Source organism: Pseudorca crassidens, chromosome 1 (genome assembly GCF_039906515.1).
Source record: "Pseudorca crassidens isolate mPseCra1 chromosome 1, mPseCra1.hap1, whole genome shotgun sequence".
NCBI lineage: Eukaryota > Metazoa > Chordata > Mammalia > Artiodactyla > Delphinidae > Pseudorca > Pseudorca crassidens.
Window position 1 is genome coordinate 14,042,926 of NC_090296.1, and position 21,057 is coordinate 14,063,982.

Here is a 21,057-nt window from a genome sequence, read left to right on the forward strand (position 1 = left end):
CCTGTTCTTTCCCTTCCCTGGTTTAGGTGTCAAATGTGTTAATATTTTATATGAGGGCAGGGTGCAGGGGGTGGAGGCCCCAGCTCTTTTCAAGGGATATTTCCTACCTATTTCTTTTTAAGTCATCATTTTTCTCTCCATACTTTTTTTTTTTTTTTGCAGAGGTATTTTTAGTCAGCTCTTAGAGAGAGTTGCAGAGAGGTTGAGTTAAAGCCCAGAAAATGACTGAGACATCTTTGGAAAATTTATGACTTTTCTTAGGAAATGCTAGAACCTTCTATTGAAAGTGAGGGGGCCATAAATTTTCTTACAAACACCTGCCTTTATATTTTTATAGCAATGTCCGCCATAGATCTTTACACCAATAAGGATATCTGCAATATGATTGTATGTTCTCATAGCAAAATCCTGCATTAAATTGTAAGATTTTTAAAAATTAATGAATTGCTTTTTTCAATTGACATTTGATTTTTCCACCTTCCTCTCTATTTGAGGTTTGAATTTTTACTTTTTATTCACAGGTGACTTTGGTGGTGATTCTCTAGGCCCGGCACAGACATACTGTACCTTTTTGTTCAGTTAGCTCTTCCTTCTGTATCTTCTCTTTGCTGGCAGGTGCTTGGTTGATGGTTATGGGAGCTGGTTCTCCTTTGACTCTCCCTGGCAAATTAGCATCAGAAGCAGCAATCTCTGCATGTTGGAAACAAGCAGTTAAAATACCAGGAAGAATCTGATGTTGTGTTTCTTCTGAAGAATACTCAGAAAAACTCATTAGCCAGACTTGGTAAAACCTCTGAATTACAGATTTTTTTAAAGATGCAATTACACTGCTTTCAAGTACGTTTTGAGCTAGTTAAAAAAAAGAAGATATTGCCATCTCAACTCCATGTATGTTTATTGAGAGCCTGCTGGGCACCAGTCACTAGGATAAGCTCTGGGATATGCGATGAATAAAAAATGTTCTCTGAGCTCATGGGGAAGACAACAAATAATTATAACACCTGGTGAAAAGCACTATAAAGAAAAGATGGGCTGCTGGGGAGAAGGAGAGGGAGGGGAGGAAGGAGGAACAAGCACTTGCCTGGGTGCGTTCATCAAGTTCATTAGAAGAACTGACATTTGAACTTGGTCTTTGAGGGAGGGGTGAGATTTCCCCATCTCAGGGAGGCCTGGGGGGGCAGGGATGGCAGTCCTGGTTGAATGCTAGAGCTACCAGGCCAGACACACTTTATGCACTCTTGGCAGGCAGCATTGTCTAGTGGTTAAAAACCATTGACTCTGGATCCACCTGCCTGGATTTGAATCCTCCCCCTTACAAGCGCGGTGACCTTGCCAAGTTACTTAACCTCTCTGTGTTTCACTTTCCTCATTTGTAAACTGGGGATAATAATAGTACCTGCTTCATAGTGTTGTTAGGCAGACTAAGTGCGTTAGTAATTATTGTGTGTTTGGACAGTGTCTGGCACATGGTAAGTTTGATAAATAAATTAATAAAACCCTGCAGAGTGAAGGGTTTGTCAGCTCCCTAGAAGAAAAGGTAAGAATCAGCAGCTGAGAGTCTGGGAAGATGATAACAACAGTGGCAGTATAGTTTTGGGATCTTCTCGTATCCTGTCATTAAAAAAGACACAGTAACCGGACAGCAAAACCAAAAACCCGTGCACAACATTTACAGTGAAACTAGATGACAAGGTGTACTCACGAACACCAAAGTACGAGCTAATGGCGACAGATTACCAACAGCTAGAGGCAAGCATGTTATTTGCATCTGTGTGGGAGAAAGCAGAAGGAAGCAATGGGGGATCCCAGGGGCCTGAGGACAGGAGACCCGAAAATAGCCCTCAAGACTCCTGAAAAGCTTGTCTGGCCAATTTGAGATTAGCTGCTGAAAATAAGAGGGTTTTGCCAAGTAAGGTCTAAGGGACTGGAGCAGTCTGGCCCCTGTGAAGACTTGAAACAGACCCACTAGGGCTTTTTGCTGGGACTGGACCCCACAATGAGGAGAATGCTGCAAGTGGAATGAAAACTGACCAAGTGACACAAGAGACAAAAGAACGATCAGGTAGAGATAAAAGTGAAGGACGGGGAGGTAGCCAGGAACTATCATAAAGCAAGATGCTACTATTATTTTTTAGTGGCTTTATTCAGGTATAATTTATATATCAAAAATTCACCTGTTGTAAATATTACAGTTCAATTGTTTTAAATAAACTTACGGAAGCATTGCAGTCATTGGCACAATTCAGCGTTAGAACATTCCATCACCCTAAAAGTTCTTCATGCCTATTTGTAATCAGTCCCCACTCCTACCCCCAGCTCCAGACAACCACTTATCTGCTCTATAGATTTGCCTTTTCCAGAAATGTCACATAAATGGGATCATAGAATATGTTGTCCTTTGTGTCTTGCTTCTTTCTCTTAGGATAATGTGTTTGAGGTTTACCCACGTTGTTGAATATATATGAGTAATCACTCCTTTGTATTGCTAAATAGTTTTCCCATTGTTTGTCCGTTTACCAGTTGATGAACATTTGGATCATTTCCACTCTGGGGCTATTATGAATAATGCTGCTATGATCACTCATGGACAAATCTTTCTGTAGACATATGTTTTCATTTTCCTTAGATAGATTCATCAGAGTGGAATTGATGGGTCATAAGTTTATGTTTAACTTTTAAGAAACTGCTAAGCTGTTTTCCTGAGTGACTGTACCATTTTACCTTCCTAGCAGCAGTGTATGAGAGTTCCAGCTTCTTTCCATTCTCTTCAACATTTAGTGTTGGCAGTTTTGAAATTAAAGCCAGTCTGGTGGGTTTGTAGTGGTATCTCGTGATTTTAATTTGCATTTCCCTAATGATTAATGATGTTCAGCTGTTTTGCATGTGCCTATTAGCTATTATATCTTCTTTGGTGAAACGTCTTCAGATCTTTTGCCCTGTTTTCAATTGGATTGTCATCTTATTATCAAGTTGTAAGAGTTCCTTATATATTCTGGATACAGGTCCTTTATCAGATATATAATTTGCAGATATTTTCTGCCAGTCTATGGCAGGTGTTCATTTTTTTAAATTATGTCATTCAGAGAGGAAAAGTTAATTTTGATGAAGTCCAACTTAACCAATTTTTCTTTTTATGGATCGTCCTTTTGGTGTCATAGCTAAGAAATTTTGGCCCAATCTAAGACCACAAAGTTTTTCTCCTGTGTTTTATTACAGAAGTTTTATAGTTTTAACTTTTACACGTAGGCCTCTAATCTATTTTGAGTTAATATTTGTGTATGGTGCGATGTAAGAGTCTAAGTGAATTTTTTTTTTTTTGCATTTAGATATCCAGTTGTCTAAGCACCATTTGTTGAAAAGTCAACTCTTTTCCCATTAAATTGCCTTGACACTTTAGCAAAATAATTAATTAATTGAGCATAAATATAAAGGTTTATTTCTGGGGTCTCTATTTTGTGTCGTTGATTTATATGTCTATTCTTAAGCCAATAGCACACTGTCTTGAATATGTAGCTGTATTGCAAGTTTTGAAATTAGGTTAGTGTAAGTCCTCTAATTTTGTTCTTTTTCAAAATTATTTTGGCTACTCTCAGTCTTTGATATTTCCATATGAATTTTAGACTCAGCTTGTCAATTTCTACAAAAAAAAAAAAAAAGCCTGCCAGGATTTGAATAAGGCTGGCAGTGAATCTCTAGATCAATTTAGGGAGAATTGCCACATTAACAATAGTGAATCTTCCAATCCATTGTCTCTTCTTTTATGTAGATCCTCTTTAATTTCTCTCAAAATCTTTTCGCAGTTTTTATTACACAGGTTTTGAATTTTTTGTTAAATTTGTTCCTAAGTAGTTTATTCATTTTATGTTATTGTGAATGAAATTGTTTTTAAAATTTTATTTTCAGATTATTCTTTGCTTATATATATATATATATACACACATATATATACTATTGATTTTTATATATAGATGCTGTATCTTGCAACCTTGCTGAACTTGTTAACTAGTTCTTATAATTTTTAATAGATCGATTACTTAGGATTTTTACATATGGGATCATGTCATCTGTGAATAAAAACAGTTTTACTTCCTCCTTTCCAAACCGTATGTCTTTTATTTCTACCGTCACCTTATTGCACTGCCCCGAACCTTCAATACAATGTTGAATAGAAGTGGTGAGAGCAGACCTCTTTATCTTACTCCTGCCCGATCTTAGGGAGAAAGCATGCAGTCTTTCACCATTAAGTAAGATGTTAGCTGTAGGTTTTTCATAGATACCTCTTTGTCTCTAGTAATATTTCTTCACTTAAAGTCTGCCTTATCTGATATTAATATAGCCACTCCAGCCATCTTGTGGTTACTGTTTACATAGTGTATCTTTTTCATCCTTTTGCTTTCAACCTATTTGTATCTTTGAATTAAAACACCTCTCTTGTATATCTCTTGCAGATAGCGGATAGTTGGAGCTTGCTTTTTTTATCCAGTATAAAAAAAATTGCCTTTGATTGGAATATTTAACTCATTCACCTGTAATGTAACTACTGACATGATTAGATCTACATCTGCCGTTTTGCTCTTTGTTTTCTGTATGTCTCGTGTCTTTTTTATTCTTTGTTCCTCCCTATGGCCGTCTTTTGTGTTAAACAAATACCTTTCAGCATTACATTTTAATTCCTCTGTTGATTTTTTACCTGTATTTTTTGAAAATTTCTATGGTGGTTCCTCTATGAATTATAAAACATATCTTAAATTATCCATCTATTTCAGTAAAATATGCAGGTTAGCTCTAATATAGCTTTATTTCCTCCCTCCTTTTGCTACTAATGTCTCTATATGTTATAAACACAACAGTGCGATATTAATAATTATTTCCTCATACAGTCCTATTTTTAATATAAATTAAAAGAAGAAAAGATTTTAAAATATATTTAAACTATATTTAACCATATATTTATATTTCTAGTACTCTTACTAATTTACTCCTGTGGTTTCAAATTACCTTCTGTTGTCATTTCCTTGTAGTCTGAAGGACTTCCTTTAAAATTTTGTATTGGGCATGTCTGCTAGATATGAATTCTCCCACTTTTTGTTTATCTGGGAATGTCTTTATTTTGCCATCATTTTTGAGTGACAATTTTACGCCATGCAGAATTCTTGGTGATTTTTTTTTTTCTCTCATCACTTTGAGTATATCTTCCCCTATGTTTGATGAGAAGTCACTAGTAATCTTAACTGTTGTTCCCCTCTATGTGATTATTTTTCTGTTGTTACTTTCAAGATTTGTTTTTCCGCAGTTTTATCATTATGTGTCTCTGTTTTTCTTCAGCCTTTTTTTTTTCTCTGTTCTTTGGATTGGATGATTTTTATTCATTTATCTTAAGTTCAGTGATTTTTTAGCTATCTCAAAGCTGCTGTTGAGCCCATTTAGGGAATTTTTAATTTTGGTTATACTTTTTAACTCTAAAATCCCCACTTGGTTAATTTTTATAGTTTCTATTTCTCTGTTGAGATTCCCTATTTGCTGACTTGCTATTTTCTTTTAATCTTTAAACGTAGTTTCTATTAATTCTTTGATCATACTTTTAATAGGTACTTTGAAGTCTTTGCTAAATCCAACACGTAGGCTCACTCAGAGTGAGTTTATATTGACTACTCTTTTTTTTTTAAAGTATAGGTCATGCTTCCCTATTTCTTTGATTGTCTCATAACAGATATAGTACAACCATAAACTAAAAAATGAAAGGAGAATGCTGATAGCATATGCAGAAAATAAGATTTTTAGCTTTTCAGTAATCATAATGATGGTGATATGATTTGATATTGTGAAATGTTTTTGTGTAACAAAATAGAGCAGCTTAATAGTCATGGAATGTTCTACTTCTCTTATCCCCCATGTCCTTGAGAACCAGGATTCTTGGTGTGGGAGAAAGGCAAAATAGATTTAAGATAGAAGGAATCAAGGAAAAACTCTGTAGTCCTGAATTTGTTTTTTTCTAATTTAATTTTTTTAAAGTATAGTTGATTTACAATGTTGTGCCCATCTCTGCTGTATAGCAAAGTGACTCAGTTATACGCATATAGACATTCTTTTTTTTTTTTGCGGTACGCGGGCCTCTCACTGTTGTGACCTGTCCCGCTGCGGAGCACAGGCTCCAGACGCGCAGGCTCAGCGGCCATGGCTCACGGGCGCAGCCGCTCTGCGGCATGTGGTATCTTCCCGGACCGGGGCACGAACCCGTGTCCCCTGCCTCGTCAGGTGGACTCTCAATCACTGTGCCACCAGGGAAGCCCCAACATTCTTTTTTTAAAAATATTCTTCTCCATTATGGTTTATCACAGGATATTGAATATAGTTCCTTATGCCGTACTGAAGGACCTTGTTGTTTATCCATCCTATGTATAATAGTTTACATCTGCTAATCCCACACTCCCAGTCCTGTCCTCCCCTACCCCTCTCCCCCATGGCAACCACAAGTCTGTTCTCTGTGTCTGTGAGTCTGTTTCTGTTTTGTAGACAGGTTAATTTGTGCCTTATTTTATTATTGGAGTATAATTGCTTTATAATTGTGCCATATTTTAGATTCCACATATAACTGATATCATATGGTATATCTTTTTCTGACTTCACTTAGTATCATAATCTCTAGTTGCATCTATGTTACTGCAAATGGCATTATTGCATTCTTTTTTATAGCTGAGTAGTATTCCATTGTATATATATGTACCACATCTTCTTTATCCATTTGTCTATTGATGGACATTTAGGTATTTTCCATGACTTGGCTATTGTGAAATAGTGCTGCTATGAACATAGGGGTGCATGTATCTTTTTGAATTACGGGTTTGTCCCGGTATATGCTCAGGAGTGGGATTGCTGGATCATATGGTAATTCTATTTTTAGTTTTCTGAGGAACCTCCACCTGTTCTCCATAGTGACTGTACCAACTTATATTCCCACCAACAGTGTAGGAGGGTTCCCTTTTCTCCATACCCTTTCCAGCATTTGTTATTTGTAGTGTAGTCCTCAATTTGAATGACTGAATTGGAAATATCAGTATGAAATCATTAAGTATCTGTGTGTGTGTGTGTGTGTGTGTGTCTGTATGTGTATTTGTGTGTGCGTGTGTGTAGATATACACATATATGTTTGTGTGTGTATGTGTGTGTGTGTGTGTGAGAGAGAGAGAGAGAGAGAGAGGAGGTCCTTTAAATAAGTCCTTCAGAGAGACAAGGAGAGGAGAGGAGGTTTGGCTCAGTGACTGACCCAGTAGCAATGACCGTCCCTAGTGCCTAGGTTGTGATCTTGAAGTATCATTTTCCAATTTAAAAAACCTCATTCAGTTCTGGGTTAGGAAATAAATGAGACAAGCCTGTAAAATCTCTACATATCAGAAGCAAGAGAACTATCAAAGATTTCTAGGGCTATGTTTTCTAACATGGAATTCAGGCCATATATGGGACAATTTAAATTTCAAGAAGGATAAAAATTGCAATAGTCTCATCAAATATGTTTAAATTCATGAGTTCTAATTCAGTATCTAACAAAGTAGACAGAAAGAAAGATTCAAATGGTTTTCCTCCATTTACTGTATGAACTGGAAAACCAAATATTAGATGAAGGGAAACACCTCCCTATAAAATTATTCCAGCTAGTAAGTGAAAATGCAGTGAGAGAATTAGAATGTCACCATTTTGTAACTCCCAGTGAATTAACATATCTGACCAGCAAGCATCAAGGGCAGCTAACAGCAAAAAAAAGAGCGACAGCTGGACCCAATGTGCCTCCTGATGGAAGAACACACGACTGGCAAAGTCTTGCAAAGGGATTGAACATGAATGGGTGAAGCCTTAAAATCCAGCTCCCAAATGCAAGAAATACAGGGAAAGGAGGAATATATCCAACTGCATGACTCTGTGGTTTTCCTATCGAACTGCATGACTGTGTGGTTTTCCAGCCAATGGGAATCTCTACAGGTCAAGCAGTTCAGATTCTTTAACTGATTAATTGTAAGGAAAAGAAAGAGGTAGAAAGGGAACCTGTAGATTAAGCGAGATTTTAAAGACTCATCAAGTAAGAAAAAAAAAAAATGGGCAAGTGCAGGGATGTATACTTGAGTGATTAAGCTGTAAGGAGTGGAATGAGGCCATGACTAGGAAAGTCAGGGGGGCAGTTACTCTGGTTGGATGGAGAGGCCTGTTAACTGGGATGGGGTGAGTGACAACGATTCTTTTTTTTTTTTTTAAACTTGGGTGATAGTTACAAGTGTTTTTGCCTTGTAATAATTTCTCAAGCGATATATTTGTTTTATGTGGCTTTCTGTGTCTATTTTTTATATAACAAAAAGTTAAAAAAAATAGTTGGGGTGGATAGAAGGACACCGAGCAGGGGCAGGGGAAGGATCCCTGCACTGGGGATCCCGGTCCTGGCTCCGCTGCCCGCTCAGCGCTGTTGGGCAGGCCTCTCCCATTCCATCTCTGGGACTCAGTTTCCCTCTCTGTCAGTTGAGGGTAACGAGTCCTGTCTGCTCACTAGGTTGGTGGGAGAACCATCTGGAACAATGGGCTGGGGGTGGCGTGGGACCAGCTCATGTCACTTCAGAAGAAGTCGATGATGGCGAACATTTACTGATCAGTGACTGTGGCCTCATGTGATCTTCACAGCAGCCCTGTGACTAGCAGGTGTGCAGCTGGTCTTACCCTGGAAGACCCCGTCTCTGTCCTGAAGCAGCTGAAAGTCTCTTTTTCTTTAAAAATATTTATTTTAGGGCTTCCCTGGTGGCGCAGTGGTTGAGAGTCCGCCGGCCGATGCAGGGGACACGGGTTCGTGCCCCGGTCCGGGAGGATCCCACGTGCTGCGGAGCGGCTGGGCCCGTGAGCCATGGCCGCTGAGCCTGCACGTCTGGAGCCTGTGCTCCGCAATGGGAGAGGCCCCAACAGTGGGAGGCCCGCATACCACAAAAAAAAAAAAAAAAATTATTTTATTTATTTATTTGGCTGCGCTGTTGTCTTAGTTGCAGCTCGTGGGCTCCTTAGTTGAGGCTCGCCAGCTCCTCAGTTGCAGCATGCTAACTCCTAGATGCGGCATGCATGTGGGATCCATGCACGGGTTCCCTGACCAGGGATCGAACCCAGGCCCCTATGCATTGGGAACGTGGAGTCCCAACCACTGCGCCACCAGGGAAGTTCCCAGCAGCCGAAAGTCTTAGGGAGGCTTTCTTGATGAGAGAGAGGACTCATTTGTAATTATCTTGTCAGGGGTCTATTAGTAAATGTCCGCTCTTCTGGATGGCTTAGAAGGGCTTGAAAATAGCTTATTCTGCTGAGCAAATTCAATATTCTCCCCACAGATCATGTTTGCCCTGCTCATGTGCTTAACAAAGCCTCTTTTCTATAGATGGTGCAAAGGTACAGTTGAGCTCACCATCTGAGTGATTGGATGTGAATTCTGACTGGGAAGGGCCACTCTGTGAGGCATATGATGAAAGCATCTGATGTAGAAGCTTGTCCTAACGAATTGTGGACAGACCCGTTTTTATATTACCATCATTTTGTCAATGTTAGTCTCCTTGTCCATCCTGGTCCAGTTCAGAGTTCTCTTTCTGCCGTGAAGGTTAGCCCACGCGGCAGAAATGCTCTGCTGTCCCTTTGTTGTCTGCCGCCACTGGCAGGGGCCATGAATCACAGCCCTTCTTCAGAGCCAAGTGTGTCCCGGTAGGAATTTGGCCTGGCCCTCGCTGTTCCCAGCCTTCCTTGCTTCTCTTCTGCCCTGTCGTGCTTTTGCTTTTGTGTCATGGGAGTTAGTCACAGTTTCCAGACTGTTTGCAGGCTTCTGCATGACAGGGATCATCAACTTTTCTGGGCACTGGAGTCAGACTGGGCCTGGGTTCAAATACCAGCTCTTCTGTCTGTGGGCTGTGTGATGATCACGGGCACGTTACATAATTTCTCTGAGCCTTTGTTTCTTCGTGTATAAAACTACAGAAGATACTAAATACCTGTGAGTTGAGAAAAAAATTTTGACCATAGTATACGATGGAAACCAGTCCTGATGTTGCAGTATCTTCTGCTAAACCAGAGGTACACAAACGTACCAGTGTCTGTCTTTGGCTTTTACCCGATAACAGTTTATGTGTGGAACGGAGGACCAGGTGGCGGGTGGTGCGAGGGTTAGGGGAGGGTGGGGAATGGGAGGATTACATGATTTTGAGCGCTGGGCCAGCGACTTTACAGGCGTCATCTTATCCAGGCCTCAGGAGCAGGTATTAGTCCCATTTTACAGATGGGGAGGCAGGTACAGCAAGGTGAAGCCTGTTTCCCGGGCTCTTACCCTCCCGTGGAGGTCCAGCGCCTGGTACTGTTTCCCTTCGCCTTGTTTCCAGATGTCTCACATTCCAGTCTCTGTTCCTCGTCTCATGATCACTCTCAACCTTTGCCCTCTCCTTCTTTTCTATCCCCAACTTACTAATCTTTCCCAGCCTGACTCACAAGAACCTGTGAGGATTCCAAGCGGCACCATGCTGCCTCAAACTGGGCAACACTGCTTTGTTTTCCCCGAGAAAATTCCCGGAGGCTTTTATGTGCCTGCTTCATGGCCAAGGTCCTCCTTTCCCCTCCAAGGGTGCCTGGTCTGGTTTTGAATGGGACCCTCGGGCTGACCTGGCCTGAGCGCTGCCTTCAGAGTTGCTGCCATTCCCCGTCCCCACTCAGCTCTCCTCACCCCCATCTCTTGCCTGCTTGGCTCCTGAAGGCGTTTGGACCCGTGACTCCTGGACATTTAAAGGCCTATATATATATATATATATTTTTTTTTTTTAATTTTATTATTTTATTTTTGGCTGCGTTGGGTCTTCATGGCTGAGTGCAGGCTTTCTCCAGTTGTGGCGATTGGGGACTACTGTTCATCGCGGTGCGCAGGCTTCTCATTGCGGTGGCTTCTCTTGTTGTGGAGCACGGGCTCTAGGCACACGGGCTCAGTAGTTGTGGCTCTCGGGCTCTAGAGCGCAGGCTCAGTAGTTGCGGAGCACGGGCTTAGCTGCTCCGCGGCATGTGGGATCTTCCTGGCTTGAACCCGTGTCCCCTGCATTGGCAGGCGGATTCTTAAGCACTGCGCCACCAGGGAAGTCCCTAAAGTCCTATATATGTTATTTTTAAACTGAGTCCCTTGGATTTTTTCTCACTTGTCATAGCTTTTGAAATATTGTCCCCAGAGGTTGTTTTGGAAATGCAGTTCTGTTTCCCGCTATTGGAATGGAAGTGAACACTGTCCTCTTATCCTTGTATTGAACCTTCAGCTTAAGTACTGTGGTCCATCTGGAAGGACTGCCCCCCCACCTTGATGTCCTCTCTGCCTTTCCCCCTCTCCACAGCCCAAGTGACTGGATGAACAGGATGGTCAGAAGTCCTCCTAACTATGTGACCCTGCTGCTTAGAATTCATGAATGTTTGAAGCCATATTGTTAGCAGACCAGTTCTACCTCCTAGATTGTTTTCCTTCTGCTTTATTACTGACATTTTAAATGAGTATTAGATTGGCCTGGTGCGTATCAGGGTTCCACGTAATAAGCTATGTCCCTTCTTGGAAGCAGGCCTTGGAACCCTGGCCTCTCTTGCACTCCTCGTGCTACATGTGTGTGTGTCTCCCACCTCGGGCTGCTCTCGAGCAAACACTTCCCTCTGTGGAAGTGAACGATGTCGGTGCTGAGCTTTTCTCTTGTCAGCTTTGTATCAGGCTCTCCTAGAACTTTAGTGGCTAAACCTCCTGGACCACTACTTTGAGCCACTAAACTACCTCTAGTGGCTCAGCCACCCAAGCTCACATTTTTGAGTTTGGACTGGCCCCTGTTGATTGATTCAGAGCAAACCTGTATTAGCTGAGCCAGAACAAGAAGGACTCAACTGCTAACAGCCTTGGTTCCTCTGCCTCATCTGTGTTGTTGGGCTCTGACCCTTGCCCGGTGGCCTTTGGCGGAGACTCTCTGCTCCTCCCCACGGGCACCAGCACTCCTAAGCGATGTCGCCATCCTTTCCTGCGAGAGTGACCACAGGGCCCCAGGAAAGAGCTTTTCACTCTTCCACCTGACATCAGTCGTGTCTTCTGTCATTGTGAGCATGGTAGGCTTTCAGTAAATAGCAGAGTGAGTGAATGAATCAGACTGGGGAATATCTTTTTTTTTTCTTCAAAATTAAATGACTCCAAAGAAGTAAAACAGACTTTCATGTCTGTGCATTGACTGGAAGGTAGATTCCAGAATTCCAGAACCGTTTTGACCAATGGCAGAGTTTTGAGGATGATAGTGATAATCATGGCGAGTGCTTAAAAAGCACTTACTCCGTGTATGAACTCATTTAATTCCTACAGCCAGTCTATGAGGTGGGTACATGTGTTCTCACCATTTTACAGATGAGGAAACCGAGGCAAGCACTTGCCCAAGGTCAACAACTAGTTAAGTGGAAGAGCTTGGGTCTGAGCCCAGACTGACTCCAGAGTCCGCGTTCTATTTTGCCTCGGTTTGAGGACGTAGATTAGATGCGTACATGGATTTCCAGGTGGGTGCCCTGAAGAGCGAGCCTCACGTGTTAGACGCGCTCTGGTTCGTTTGTTAAAAGTGCTGTCAGATCGAGGAGTCCAGCTCTGCGTTAGGTACTGTGAGGCCTCTCGGGTCAAGTTGAGCCTCGTTACGATCCAGGTCTGCGGGAGGAAGCGCGTTTGTTGGCGAGCCCAGCATTGCGTCCCCGGGGTCCTCTCCTCATGCGCAGTGGACGCTCGCTGTGTATTGTTTGAATGAGGATTGATATCCTTTGACTCATTTCCAAAGGTTGAAAGGAAGGAGGATGGGAGAGGAGCAGGCCTTTCCGTATCCCGTGTTTCCCCAGAGCCTCGGGGTCGGGATGAGGGGAGAGAATGGGTAGGAGGGTGCGTAGTCCTTCCGTCTGAGCCCCTACGGCAGTTTGTCCAGCTGTCATACATCACAGGCAGGACAGTTTGTCTGGCTGTCACATGTCACAGGCGTGAGCAGGCCGGGCCCCGCAGGGCTCCCTGTGCCTCGTCCACCTGTGTCTCTGCTGCCGGGACCCAGCTGCTCCCTGTGCTGTGGCTGCCTGGCCAGCTGACTAGGATGCCTGGTCTGCTCTGCTTTTGTCACGAGGAAGCCCTCGTTGCCAGGGTGGTCCAAAAAATGTTGTTAAGCCTAGTATGACTCTCATTAGGTTTGAAATGAGACTTACGGAAGCTTCGCCCGCTTGTTCAGGTCCCGGCGTGCACGGTTGTCACACCCTCCATTGCTATATCTAGGTTGCAGCTGGCTCGCTCCAGTGATCAGAGAGAGTCCTTTGCTAATGAGGCCAAGGTTGTGGGTTTGATCCCTGGCCCTTGACTACAGCAAGCCATCTGTCTTCACAAATGCATGTCACTGGATCTGAGGCAAAGAGTGTGCACAGAGGGAGAAGCTGGAATCCATTCTGGGAAAAACAGCTCCCTGACAGCCGGCCAGAAGTGGCCTTCCGTACTGTGAAGGATGTCTTTTTCTTCTCCCACTTTCCGGATCTGGAGTTCTGGTTTCGATTCCAGACTCTTTCCACATAGATGGTACTAAGGGTTGTATAAATGAAGGGGAAGCGATTCCCAAGCCTGAGAACGAAGAGAAATTGACCTAGGGATACATGGTATCCCTTTGTGTTTTTCTAGGGTTGTAAGTGCTGACAGTGTCCAGACACTGACAGGGTGGATCTCCTGGTGTGAGAAGGATCTCTTCAGTTGTCCTCTTTGTGATCACAAACATGCTTTTCAGCCAGGAGATGGGGAAGGGGATTTCAGAATGTAAGATTGCCCTCACCCCACAAAAAGCTTGCTGAGGGTCACTGGGTACCTGGTTGGCTCTGTGAGGCAGTTGGGACAAGAAGAGGTGAGTACAAGAGGGCCTGTGCTCTCAAGATGACTGCAGACGTAAATACAAAGGAAAAGCACAGGTTTAGTGCTGTCTACACTCAAAATAGGTACAAACTTGGACTTCCCTGGTGGCGCAGTGGTTGCGAATCCACCTGCCAGTGCAGAGGACACAGGTTTGAGCCCTGGTCCGGGAAGATGCCACATGCCGCAGAGCAACTAAGCCCGTGCGCCACAACTACTGAGCCCGCGCTCTAGCTGCAAGCCACGACTACTGAGCCAGTGTGCCACAACTACTGAGCCAGCGTGCCACAACTGCTGAGCCCACGTGCCACAGCTACTGAAGCCCGTGCACCTAGAGCCCATGCTCCATAACAAGAGAAGCCACCGCACCGCAACGAAGAGTAGCCCCCTCCTGCCCCAACTAGAGAAAGCCCATGTGCAGCAACGAAGACCCAACGCAGCCAAAAATTTAAGAAAAAAAAAAAAAAAGTACAAACTTGTTGGCAACACCAGGAGGCATTGTCGTGTCTTCCTGGGGAAGCTCACAAAAGGTTCTCAAAGGTGGCCTTTGACCTGGGTCTTGAAGGATGACTTAGGACTCTTTAAAGAGAGAGAGGAGCATGTGGAAAGGCGCCTGGGCAGCAAGGTTTCCCTGAACTGTCTGAAAGGTTTTTTCAAAAGTCTCGAAATCCTCATTATCCACACAACCCTCTAGAAGCTGGCAGGCTGGGCATGCCTGGGTACGTTGCTTGCTACAGGCGTGTCCCTGCTCTCCCAGGCACCCATGCTACAAACACGACTGAGGATGTATGAGACGTGTTCTGTTTAAAGGGAGCTTGCTGTGCTGCCTGCCAGTCCATGTGCGGTGAGAACGAAGGGGGTAAGAAACAGGTAGAAAATGCATCCCCTCGGGGTCGTGGTTCACTCAGCTCATGGTAGTTCTGAATTTCATTCATTCAACACATATTTATTGAGCACTTTCTGGATGCCAACTCTGTTTGAGGGGCTTGGGATATGGCAGTGAGCAAAACAAAGATCTTGGTCCTCAAGGCGCTTATGTTCTTATGGGGGATGTGAAGCCATCCAAGCTTCTTGGTGCTGTCCCGTGTTCACCAGTGTATCCTCAGGGATGAGACTGGAACCCGATATGTAACAGTGCTCAGTAATTATTGAAATAACCTACTGCTTAAGAGATTCAGAAGCGCCAGTTGGTATGAAAGAACATGGAAAAAGCCGAACGATTTCTTAGCTCTAAGAGATCTACTGTGTTGACTTGTTCTAAAATTGATCTTTAGTTATAAAGTTCTCCACCACAGAGAAGGAGAAAAAATACTGAACCTACGCTGGCAGTGGTACCTTTCCCTTGTTACCCAGGAATTTGACATCCAGTATTTTATTCACATCAGAACGTAGAGTTTGCGATGACAATGACAGTTGAGGTTGAATTTGAGTGCATTGGTGGCCTGGGCCAAACTCTGAGGTTAGAAGAGAATATGGAAGGACAGGTTAAGGGAAGAATTGTATTTTTCCACCCTGCTCCCAAGAAGTGAACATAAAAAATATAAAAATAAAATATATTGAGCTTGCAGTTGAAATAGCTGCCCATCTCCAGGTGAAATAGTTCTCCGGTCTCCGAGTTTCTCCCAGCCTCGGTTTTCCATTTGGATTTGGATTTGGGAACTCTGGCTTCCTTCCCATGTACGTTTCCGCCTTGGTTCGGTTGTAGGTTTGTACGTCAGAATGTACATTTCAGAGACCAGCCTTCAGAAGTGCTGCTTTCAAGGCCCAAAGGGTCAAGAGGGAGGCCGAGCGCTGGCCAGTCAGTGCCCTCCCCGGGTGTCTTCAGGAAGTCATGCTTCTGCAGTGACCTGAGGACCAGCACACGAGACCTGGAAGGAGGTGGCTCAGGGGGAGGAGGATGAAACCTGATGGAAAAGGGAGGAGAGAAGAAAAAAAGGAAGTATGTCAAGGGGGGGATTAGAATGTGTGCCCGTGAACCGTGGGTGGGCTTTCCTTTGCCTGGGTTTGCACGAGAGCAAGGCTGAGGACGCTGGCCTGCGCTCTCCCTGCTGGGCTGGGGACTGTCGGTGATGTTGGCAGGTTTCGCCTGCCTGTCGGGCTGAACAACCAGCTGGTGCTCGAGGGACTTGTAGGCCCTTTCTCCGTGGTAAGAGCTTAGCAGTTGGGAACCGTTCCACGTGGAGGGAAGCACACCCAGCTCAGGAAGCGAGGTGCAGGAGGTGAACCCCAAGTTCTGACAGCTTGCCAGTGCCTGCTGCTTGAATGCTGGCCAGAACCTTCCTTTTAAGAATAGTTTACCATAATGGATTTTGACATCATTGCACTCTCTAAGTCAAAGGTGTTGAAATGGAACAAATGACCTAATGTCGAGGGTCTGTGGAAACCCTCAAAACCGGGGCAACTCCTTGTCTCTCTTCTGTTCATTTTGGAGTGGAGTTTTTAAGCAGCGGTTCATTCCAGGTAGTTCATGGGTCTCCACATTTTAAGAATAAACTAAGAGTTTAGAGACATGAAAACAATCATGTGGCTTTTGTTTATTTCCCTCAAATTGGGGTATTTCATAGCCTTTAGAATGTAATTCTTGCAAGTTAATTCCTTTTTTTGTTCCTTTCTATCATGATTATCCATCTAGCTTAAAAATTTTTTTTCTGCTGTCATGGCAACAGTGGAAGTGATTGCTTGAATAAAATTATGTGACTAAAAACATGTATGGATGGTATAAGAGTTGCTGAGAATTGGATGTCTTTGCGCTTAGGATATTTATTTCCTTTTCTGATATTTAAGCTGGGTGATCTCTCCCCTCCAGTCCCCCTCCCTCCTGCCCCGTGGGTGGACAGGCAGCCTCATGGTTGTCCTGACGGTGCCGTTCGACCAGCACAGCCGGAGGCCTTCTGAGACATTCTGCGGTTACTGCAGATCTGCTGTTGACAAGCAGGATTCCTCCCAGCTTCAGGAAGAACTTGGTTCTGAATCCTAAGCTCTTCCCAGAAGTAAACTGGAAGCAGCTTGAGAAAAACTTGAATTTGCCTCAAAGGCAGTGTCAATGCGTCAGGAATACGCCCTCAGCTGCTACCGGTTTGGCCTCCTGTGCGTCCTCTCGGTCACGGGGACTTCCTGCAGTCGCCACCAGAGGGCCTCGGTCCTGCACGGGAGAAACCACACCTCGGCCTCAGAGGGGAATTGAATTTCTCTACCCGTCGGTTCTCATTTAGGGCAGCTGAGGCCTCACCCTTGGACACCAGGCTGCTTCACCTGGGCCAGCAGATTTTCTTTCCAGTTTTGAACCAGTTCCTAGGAGAATCTCGTTAGCTGGGAGCACTGGAGCGCATCCGACTTGTATTATGTATATATATTAATTTTCATATTAATGATGTAAAACAGACCTTTCTCGTATGCATATTTTGTTCTTTCTTCTAGAGCTGCACTTCAGCTTGAGGGCTCACATTTCTTTTGTCAGGAAGGTGAGAGGTTGGGTCGAAAGGTCCCAGCTCTCCCTCTCACTGGCTGTGGAGGGCTGAGCAAGCCGTTTCTCTTCTGTGTCCCAGTGGACCAGGTTGTGTCAGATCACTTATAGCTAGACAATTCTGTGCTTGCGTAACTGGATAGGTATCTCACTCTGCAAAGAGGGCCTGGGAGGCATTCCAAATGGCCAATTCCCATCTGATAGCCTTCCCTGACTTATAACATATAGATTTGATACTGCCTACTGAAGGCTTAATTTCCACCCTGCCAAAACAGCCCTTTAAACCTGGGTCTCCAACTATATTGTCCCAGTCCCACCTTATTTCACACAGTTCAAAACGCCATTCTTTTCGTACATAGTAGGAGCTTACTCTGCGATTCTGGAATAAAATGAGACTGCTCTGCCCTGCCCGTCCCCTTTTTCAGCTGTAGCTGTTTTCTCCCCACCATGTTACGTAACAGAACCGAGCTTCAGTCCAAAGCAAGTGTACTCTGGTGCCTGTGAACACAGATCCCATAAAAGCAGATGAAGGGGAAAGCAGCAGCGTAGATTGCATGTCCCAGGGCCTGTTACCTAATTTTTATTCACGTCTCCTTTAGTGCTGCCTGGACTGCCAAGCTCAAGCCTCTCTTTTCATGCCACCGTAAAGCTTCTGATCTGGTATCATCTGATATGTGTGGGTGAGAGGAATATGGGAGTATTGACGTATCTGTGCCAATACACCATTACCTTCAAGTTCTGGGGCTGTTCTTGTGAATCAGCGTCCTGGGATGTCACGTTAGGTATAAGACACGAATTGATAGCCCTTGTGAGTGCTCGTAGCATACAGAACCCACCTTCAGTTTGATTTAATCCCTTTGTGTGATTCAAAATGTCATCCAAGAAGAGAGCTGAATACCTAGAGCATCTGCCACAGACTGCAGAGGCTGGCTGACAGGTCCGCACCGGCTGACCCGCTCTGTGGCTTTTTTGGAAAGCTGAGATGTGTTCTAACGAGCAGGTTATAAATATCACGGGGTTCTGTCGTAGGAGGTGGCGGTGCTCGATGTAAAGGGACCTGCTGGGAAATGCTCCCAGCTGAATGGGTCAGGCACGGCCTTCAGAGGGGGCAGACAGCAAGTGGGGTCTGGGCACGTGGACTGGGATTTACTAACGAATTACTGTCCCTTCACGAAACGTGTCACCCTGCACATCTCTGTGAGGTGTGTGGGCACCAAAATGAGGTATGCTGGCCCCAGTCAGGTGGCGCCGGCCTCCAGCCAGCGCTCACTAACCGTGGGAGGGGCTGTGACCCTCTGCCTCGCTGGGGGCAGGAGGGGCCGATGGGTTTACTGGGCAGTGACGTGTGTTCTCGAAGACACGGAGTGGTTGCTTGGCGGAGCCCCTCATTTTTCATACCTTTTCTCTTTGTCTTGCCTGTAAAGGTTGCAGGTCACAAGAAGCCTTTCCCACGTTGCACACAGTGCCTTGTTGATACTCCTGTACCCCTTTGCCACCCACCTTGCGGTGAAAACCTAGAGTTTTCAGCACCACTCAGCAGAGCAGGAAAACTCCTCAGCCACTGTGAGGTAGAAGATAGACTCTGGAAAGATATCTTGCCTTCTGTTTTTTGCCTCGGATCTGATCTTCCGACATTTATTTTCCCGAGAAAATTGAATTGTGGAAGTTCAAAAGACCACTGATCCTAGGTCAAACTTTTCAGAGTTGAACAAAGATGGACAGGCATGTGCAGAACGATTGCTTACAGTCTCGCCAACAGCTTTTATGTAGGCAAAATGAATTGAAGTATGTGTATAAAATATCTAACATTAATACACGCCAGACGGAAACCCTGTCCCATTCTGTGTGCGCACAGGAACTTGACGAGAGGGGTCGGGAGATTTAGAGAGATCCTCAGAGCAGTGGAAACGAGGACAACCCAGAACCTGCGAATGGTAAGTGTAACTAATGACTTGGCTGAGGCCCGAGGCACTTCAAGTGCCTCTCTCTCTTTCATACGTGTATTATAAATAATACATTATATATCATAACATACTATGTAATATAGATATTATACATTATAAATTATATCTCAGTGAAGCATATATATATACACATATATATGTATATATATATATACATCATACGTTCACCCAAACTCATTAGATTTTAGTAGTCACAGAATTGTTCAGCCATCGCTAATATTGAATTTCAGAGCATTCTCATCACTCCCCCAAAATCTCCATGCCCATTACTAGTCAATCCCCATTCTTCCCTTTCCCCAGCTTCCGACAGCCACTAATTTACTTCCTGTTTCTATGGTTTGCCTATTCTGGACATTTCATATAAGTGGCATTATACAGTATGTGGTCTTTTTTGTGACGGGCTTCCTTTACTTAGCATAACGTTTTCAAGGTTCATTCACGTTATACCATGTATCCGTCTTTCGTTCCTTTTCGTCGCACCATGATATTCCATCGTATGGATAGACCACATTTTTGTTTGTTCAGTCATCAGTCAGTAGACATTTTTTGTTTCCACTTTTCAGCTTTTATGAATAATGCTGCTACAAACATTCTCATGCAAGTTTTTATGTGTATATATGTGTTCATTTTTCTTGAGTAGATACCTAGGAGTGGAATTGCTGGGTCACATGGTAACTCTACATTTAGCATTTGGAGGAATTGCCAAACTATTTGTCAGATCGGCTGCACCATTTTACATTCTCACCAGAAATGACGAGGGTTCCAGTTTTTCCATATCCTCAACAACACGTGTTTATTATCTTTTTCTTTAGTTCTAGCCATCCTAATGGGTGTGAAGTGCTGTCTCATTGTGGTTTTGATTTACACTCCCTGATGGCTAATGATGTTGAGCATCTTTTCAGTTGCTTCTTGCGAATGCTCTCTCTTGAAACAAAAAATGCATCCTGTATAGCAGTTAGAAGGCATACCCTCCTGATGCCAGTGCGGTGAAGGGTTCGTTGTAGGCTGCTGATTCATACCAAAACCCAGACAGAGCAAAGCAGATTAGATCCTGAGGAGAACCTAGCTGTTCGACTCACTATATGGACCATAAAACCCAGAAATAGAAAAGCTAGTTAAATAAACTGGTTGATCAGCAGCTTGGCTCTCCTGTTGACTTGAGTTCTCTCTCTTTCCTTTTAAACCTTTCACCTTCCTGTCTGGGAGGCTCATTAATTATACCTCCACAGTTTACCCTTCAGAGCCAGAGTCATCGAGTGTTTGGGTGAGGCTTGGTGCTCGTGGAAGCTAAGAAGCGCCCCAGGCCCCAGCTGATGTGGCAGCCCCACTAAGACCGCAGTGTCCTTGGTCTCGTCATCCATGCTGTTGTCCTCCCATTATCATGAGTCCTTTAAATGCTGTGGGACAGTGTTCAGTTGGGCAAGGCTAAGAGATTCCTGTCCTGGGAAATGAGGCTGTATCTTCATGCTAAGGATGTGGACATACAACTCACTGGCCCAGATGGCTAAGCCATAGGCTTTCCTAGAATTATGGGAGGTGAGACAAGACGGGCGACTTCACACACACCCCGCACCAAGAACTCACTTGGTCTTCGATATCTACCTATGTATTATATGATTTACGGGTGCCCTCAGAAGTTCAAACAAAACATTTTGATCTTCACAGTCCTTTAAGGGAAAAAACCCTGCAAAAATATGGATAGGGCTTCCCTGGTGGCGCAGTGG

The 21,057-nt window shown here is 44.0% G+C and overlaps 1 protein-coding gene across 12 annotated transcripts in view; it reads left to right on the plus strand.

Moving 5' to 3' along the window:
• Positions 1 to 21,057, plus strand: part of TTC7B (tetratricopeptide repeat domain 7B) — a 236,934-nt gene that overhangs the window by 84,728 nt on the left and 131,149 nt on the right. For 11 of the 12 annotated variants that reach the window (XM_067727813.1, XM_067727818.1, XM_067727860.1 and 8 more), the window contains one exon: positions 19,225 to 19,303. In XM_067727813.1, coding sequence (XP_067583914.1) covers positions 19,225 to 19,303 — 79 coding nt within the window. Of the gene's footprint in view, positions 1 to 18,426; positions 18,593 to 19,224; positions 19,304 to 21,057 lie in introns of those variants that run through there. The other variant, XM_067727888.1, reaches the window with a different exon arrangement.